This window comes from Drosophila melanogaster, chromosome 2R (genome assembly GCF_000001215.4).
Source record: "Drosophila melanogaster chromosome 2R".
In the NCBI taxonomy this organism is placed as follows: domain Eukaryota; kingdom Metazoa; phylum Arthropoda; class Insecta; order Diptera; family Drosophilidae; genus Drosophila; species Drosophila melanogaster.
Genome location: NT_033778.4, coordinates 23,099,899 through 23,105,898, shown reverse-complemented (window position 1 = coordinate 23,105,898; position 6,000 = coordinate 23,099,899). Strand labels below are relative to the sequence as shown.

General features: G+C 44.1%; 4 protein-coding genes across 4 annotated transcripts; all 4 read left to right on the top strand.

Annotated features, from left to right (window-relative positions):
• Window positions 1-729: 729 nt before the first annotated feature.
• Gr59d (Gustatory receptor 59d) lies at window positions 730-1,958 on the top strand (the record flags this gene model as incomplete). The annotated part of the gene is made up of 2 exons (NM_137914.2): window positions 730-1,749; window positions 1,806-1,958. The coding sequence occupies 2 exons, from the start codon at window positions 730-732 to the stop codon at window positions 1,956-1,958; spliced, it is 1,173 nt and encodes a 390-aa protein (NP_611758.2).
• Window positions 1,959-2,165: 207 nt separating this feature from the next.
• On the top strand, window positions 2,166-3,422 carry Gr59c (Gustatory receptor 59c; the record flags this gene model as incomplete). Its single annotated transcript, NM_166586.1, has 2 exons — window positions 2,166-3,200; window positions 3,264-3,422. The coding sequence occupies 2 exons, from the start codon at window positions 2,166-2,168 to the stop codon at window positions 3,420-3,422; spliced, it is 1,194 nt and encodes a 397-aa protein (NP_726292.1).
• A 699-nt stretch (window positions 3,423-4,121) lies between these two features.
• On the top strand, window positions 4,122-4,667 carry CG42703 (uncharacterized protein). The gene is made up of 2 exons (NM_001202068.2): window positions 4,122-4,217; window positions 4,276-4,667. The coding sequence occupies exons 1-2, from the start codon at window positions 4,207-4,209 to the stop codon at window positions 4,499-4,501; spliced, it is 237 nt and encodes a 78-aa protein (NP_001188997.1). The 5' UTR covers window positions 4,122-4,206; the 3' UTR covers window positions 4,502-4,667.
• Window positions 4,668-5,420: 753 nt separating this feature from the next.
• RpL37-2 (Ribosomal protein L37-2) lies at window positions 5,421-5,842 on the top strand. Its single transcript, NM_137913.3, has one exon. The coding sequence runs from the start codon at window positions 5,526-5,528 to the stop codon at window positions 5,793-5,795; it is 270 nt and encodes an 89-aa protein (NP_611757.1). The 5' UTR covers window positions 5,421-5,525; the 3' UTR covers window positions 5,796-5,842.
• The last annotated feature ends 158 nt before the right edge of the window (window positions 5,843-6,000 follow it).

Genomic DNA, 6,000 nt, shown 5'->3' with positions numbered 1-6,000 from the left:
ATTCACAGGCTTGTACCTAGACCTCCTTTCTTCGCACACGCCTCCGAGTCTTTCACTAAAAATAAGTGTTGAGCAAACATTCTGCGGGCATGGCAGCTCGCCTATGCCACATCAGCAGCATCTTCAGCATCTTTGTCCTCTCGAAACAGGGCCATGTTTGTCAAGCCATGAGCTGCGGAATTTCACTGCAAGCAAAAGTAAGAATGCAGTGCAAGATGGCTAACACTTTGCCCAGATCCTTGCCCAGTGGGTAGGTCATGTGGTGCCTGTTGATTTAGGTGGGAATTAAGTGACGTACGAAAATATATTGGCCACTATTGTCTATAGATACTACCTCTCGGGACCTTTAAATGAGTGCTTTCAAAACGATGGTACAGTATAAGATCATATCTCCTAAGTACGATTGTCTTCCCTATGAAGCCAATAAGACTGAACTTATTGGCTGCCCTTATCTATACTGATCCTATATGATGTACAACATTTGTATTTACAAAAATCTTATCTGCATTACTTCAAAAGCAAATACCTAATAATTTCCTTAATTAATTAAAGGGAAACACTTGAGGGACGTGAGTGCTCTGAGTCAATCGATTTGGTTGAGTTATTACATTAGCTGAATGAAGATGATACGATATCATTGGTAGCCACAACTCATTAGCACAGAAGACGAAGTGAATAGAGCTATTTACTTGCAACTTGTCGGAAAGCAACGAACTGTAGCACTCCGCAATGGCTGACCTGCTCAAATTGTGTTTGAGAATCGCATATGCCTACGGACGGTTGACCGGCGTAATCAACTTTAAGATTGATTTGAAAACGGGTCAAGCGCTAGTTACCAGAGGAGCTACGCTTATTTCAGTGAGCACACACTTGCTGATCTTTGCCCTACTCCTCTACCAAACAATGCGAAAAAGTGTGGTGAACGTCATGTGGAAGTATGCCAATTCCCTTCACGAATACGTGTTCCTGGTCATAGCCGGCTTTCGCGTAGTCTGTGTCTTTCTGGAGCTGGTCAGTCGATGGTCGCAGCGTCGCACCTTTGTGAGGCTCTTCAACTCATTCCGGAGACTGTATCAGAGAAATCCGGATATAATCCAGTACTGCCGAAGGAGCATCGTTAGCAAATTCTTTTGCGTCACAATGACAGAGACACTGCACATCATAGTCACCTTGGCCATGATGAGGAATCGGCTGAGCATTGCTCTGGCTCTGCGCATTTGGGCCGTATTGAGTCTGACGGCCATAATAAATGTAATCATCACGCAGTACTATGTGGCCACCGCGTGTGTGCGAGGACGATATGCGCTCCTGAACAAGGATCTTCAGGCGATTGTGACCGAATCCCAGTCGCTGGTTCCCAACGGAGGTGGCGTCTTTGTGACCAAGTGTTGCTACCTAGCGGATCGCTTGGAGCGAATAGCCAAGTCCCAGTCGGACCTACAGGAGCTCGTCGAAAACTTGTCCACGGCATACGAAGGAGAAGTGGTCTGCCTGGTCATCACATACTATCTGAATATGCTGGGCACCTCGTATCTGCTGTTCAGCATTAGCAAGTATGGCAATTTTGGGAATAACCTGCTCGTGATCATCACTCTTTGTGGCATTGTCTACTTCGTATTTTACGTCGTCGATTGCTGGATCAACGCGTTTAATGTGTTTTACCTTTTGGATGCCCATGATAAGATGGTTAAGTTGCTGAATAAGCGAACTTTGTTTCAGCCAGGTCTGGATCATCGATTGGAAATGGTTGTAAGAGCTTCAAACTCTCTTTAATGGTCGAAGATTTTAATTGAACCTTCTTGCAGTTTGAAAACTTTGCTCTGAACTTGGTGCGGAATCCATTGAAGCTCCATATGTACGGCCTTTTCGAGTTTGGTCGAGGAACATCCTTTGCCGTGTTTAACTCCCTGTTAACACACTCCCTTCTCCTCATTCAATACGACGTGCAAAACTTCTAAAACCTTAGGATAAATTACATTTGTTAAGAATAATATTAAGTGCGATTGTTAGCAATTTTATATAATCCCATTGTTGTAGCGTGCATTTAATTTCTTCATCATGCAATCAATCACTTGGTAATTATCCCTCCCATAGGCCTAATCATGTCCATTGGACACTGGACACTTGCTGAGTATTCCACTGTAATTCAATTTCAGTAGAGAACCATGGTTGACTTGGTGAAGACGATTTTGCTCATTGCCTACTGGTATGGCCTTGCCGTGGGAGTGTCCAACTTCGAGGTGGACTGGCTAACTGGAGAAGCCATTGCCACCCGAAGGACTACGATCTATGCAGCAGTGCATAATGCCAGCCTTATCACTCTGCTGATTCTTTTCAATCTTGGCAATAACTCACTGAAATCCGAGTTCATAAGTGCTCGATATCTGCATGAGTACTTCTTTATGCTCATGACTGCGGTTCGAATCTCGGCAGTTCTGCTCTCACTGATAACCAGATGGTATCAGCGTTCCAGATTCATTCGAATTTGGAATCAGATACTAGCCCTAGTTCGCGATAGACCTCAAGTGGTTCGTGGGCGCTGGTATCGTCGCAGCATTATCCTTAAATTTGTGTTCTGTGTCCTGTCAGATTCTCTGCACACCATATCGGATGTGAGTGCGCAACGAAAGCGGATCACTGCTGACCTGATTGTCAAACTGAGCTTACTGGCCACACTGACCACCATTTTTAACATGATCGTGTGCCAGTACTACTTGGCCATGGTGCAGGTGATTGGGCTCTACAAGATTCTGCTCCAAGATCTGCGATGCTTGGTGCGCCAAGCTGAATGCATCTGCTCCATTCGCAATCGGCGAGGTGGAGTTTACTCCATTCAGTGCTGCTCGTTGGCAGATCAGCTGGATCTAATTGCCGAAAGGCATTACTTTCTGAAGGACAGACTTGATGAGATGTCGGACCTTTTCCAGATACAGAGCCTAAGCATGAGCCTGGTGTACTTTTTCTCCACCATGGGCTCCATCTACTTTAGCGTCTGTTCGATCCTGTACAGCTCCACAGGATTCGGCTCTACATACTGGGGTCTTCTGCTGATTGTACTATCCACGGCTTCCTTCTACATGGACAATTGGTTGTCCGTTAACATTGGGTTTCATATTCGAGATCAGCAGGACGAACTATTCCGAGTGCTGGCGGATCGAACTCTGTTCTATCGGGAATTGGACAACCGACTGGAGGCAGCCGTAAGTTCAGCTTTCGATTTTCCCCTTCTACGACTTTTCCTTAATCTGTTTTTATTTTTTCAGTTTGAGAACTTCCAACTGCAACTGGCCAGTAACCGGCATGAATTCTACGTTATGGGTCTCTTTAAAATGGAACGTGGTCGTCTAATCGCTATGCTAAGCTCAGTGATCACTCATACTATGGTTCTTGTTCAGTGGGAAATTCAAAACGATGAATCGTAATTAGTTTTAATAAAGTTAGTTTCAATAACACCAGAGATCGCACTAGTTGGGGCGCAGAAAACCGATAATGGCCATTTCATGCACTGCCAGTGGAACAGAAGACAGTTGGTAATGGAAATTGCCTGGCCGGAATTCCTTTGTACTGTCAATTGGCAGGCATTTATAAACTTGGTCCGCGCTGGAAAGCCGGAGGAAACTGCCGGCGACAGTGACAAATCCAGCGACAGCATCAATACTTTGCCGCAATTCGAGCAATATAAACGAGCTCCCATTCAATTTGCCCCTCGCCATCAGTTCGCTTAGCATAAGTCGCAATTTAATCCCGCTCCGACATCCAACAACAGGCCATGACACTGCTCTGCCGGAGCATCCGGGATTGCAATCGGATTCGGATTCGGAATCGACATGGGCATCGGTATGGGAAGCTGGAACGGACAGGCAGACAGGCAGAACCGGAGACATTTTAGCATAATGCATTGCCACCGAGCCAGGACGAGGAGTCCTCGTCGGTATCGTGGGACACACAATGCGGCACTTGGAGCGACTTGTTGGGTGTAACAATGCAACATATTTGAACAACAACAGGGTTTATCGATTGTGAAGGAATCAAGATGCCATACTTCACGAACAGGATTTATTTGGTCGGTACATGACTAGGGAAATAAAAGTGTGCGTTTCATTTGGATAACAATTTGTATTATGCATACAAATCAACAAAAAGTCCAAACTCTATTTAGCATCGAACAAACTGTCAACAAACAAACAATACAATACGTAACCCATAATGTCGAATATGTAAGTAACTCAAAAATGAACTAAGAAGTTTCGCAACACTGAGATTTCTCTTCACCAGACTTGCTGCCAAACTCGACTGCCAATGCGCCGGAAAAAACAGTCCCATGGATTCGGTGATAGTGCCGATTACCCAGGAACTGAAGTGCATGCAAAAACTGGTCAAAAGGGTAAGACATTTTCAAATGGCCAGGCTTTTCCAAAGCGAATCTGAGATGTACGCTGAAGAACTAAAGGCCCGGAATCTTGCCATTTGGCGTGAACCTGATTATCGATACTGCAAGTGACCTTTAAGGCAGTCACCACAGATTATAATACGTAAAGGATCGATCCCTTTTTATTAACGATATTCAATTTCAATTGCCCTTTGTACTTTTTAAAATTTTTCCAAAACACTAGAATAGCCACAAAAAAAAAATGTATAAAGCAAATAAATGATGCCTAAGAGTGTAGAAATTATGATTTTTATGCAGACATCTGAGATCGTGCTATGATAGGATGTTAAATTCATGAAATATGGCTCTTCCAATGAATCTGTGAGCCCACAGAAAACTGAATTTCGACACAGCTAACACAATTCCCGATGAACCATAACTTAGTCGATATGCAAAGGAGCACAGGATATCCCACAGCAGCAGCGTCCGCGATGGCAGGAAAAAATGAGAATTAAATTGAATTTTCAAACGGCACGCACATAAATCCAAATGCCAAGGCAAACGAAAATGCAGCCGAAAAGGAAGAATTTGCAGTTTACTTTTCCCGCAGGCAACTGGCAGCAAAATGTTGCTCAAACATATCATAAATATTTGATTTCCCCACATTTTTCCAAGGTCCCTGCGATTGCGACGCCGTCTGCGGAAAATTGATAAGTTTTCAATGATTACGCCGGCAGATTGGTATAATTTGCGCGCAATTTCGCAGCAATTGGCAAATGTCACGCACGTGATAGTGGCTTAGAGAATTTCAAGCGAAGATCTAAAGATTTAATCGAACTGATAAAATACTATTCCATTTTTCAGCAAAACCGCGCAAAAAAATTCGAATTCTCCGCAATCTCTAATCTAAATCTAATAAAGAAATCTAATAGAGAATCTCTATGTTATTTAATACATAAACCCAGTGTTGTTAATACAATCATCGATAAGGATTGATTGCAATCGAAACTAGCTTACAAGGTTTCTATCATTAAAGTATCATCAACAGAACATTTCTTTCCGCCTGGCATAGTTCTTCAGAGCAGAACTTTCTTTGACTCCGGAATTTATCTAGTATATCATTTGGCCATTTTGGCCAGAATCGCATTGAAGAAAGATGACCAAGGGAACCACTAGTTTTGGAAAGCGCCACAACAAGACGCACACCATCTGTCGCCGGTGCGGCAACTCGTCGTACCATCTGCAGAAATCGAAGTGCTCCCAGTGCGGCTATCCTGCGGCCAAGACCCGAAGCTTCAACTGGTCCCGAAAGGCCAAGGGTCGCAAGGCGCAGGGAACGGGAAGGATGCGGTACCTCAAGAATCTGCGCCGTCGTTTTCGCAACGGATTGCGTGAAGGAGGTGCCGCTAAGAAAAAAACCAACTAAGTGGCGAAAGGAGTCTTTGATAAGTCCAATAAAAGCCGAATGAACGCATTCCCTTAAGTTCTGCAAAGTGTTTTAATTATGCTTTGAGGTTAGGAGCTTATAATCCGGCATGGCGTCTACTGGACGACGACTGGTGCTCTGAAGGCTACACACGTAAGTATTCCGAAGTTATGTGGCTTTGCAATTTATGTGCTGTGTATTTTGC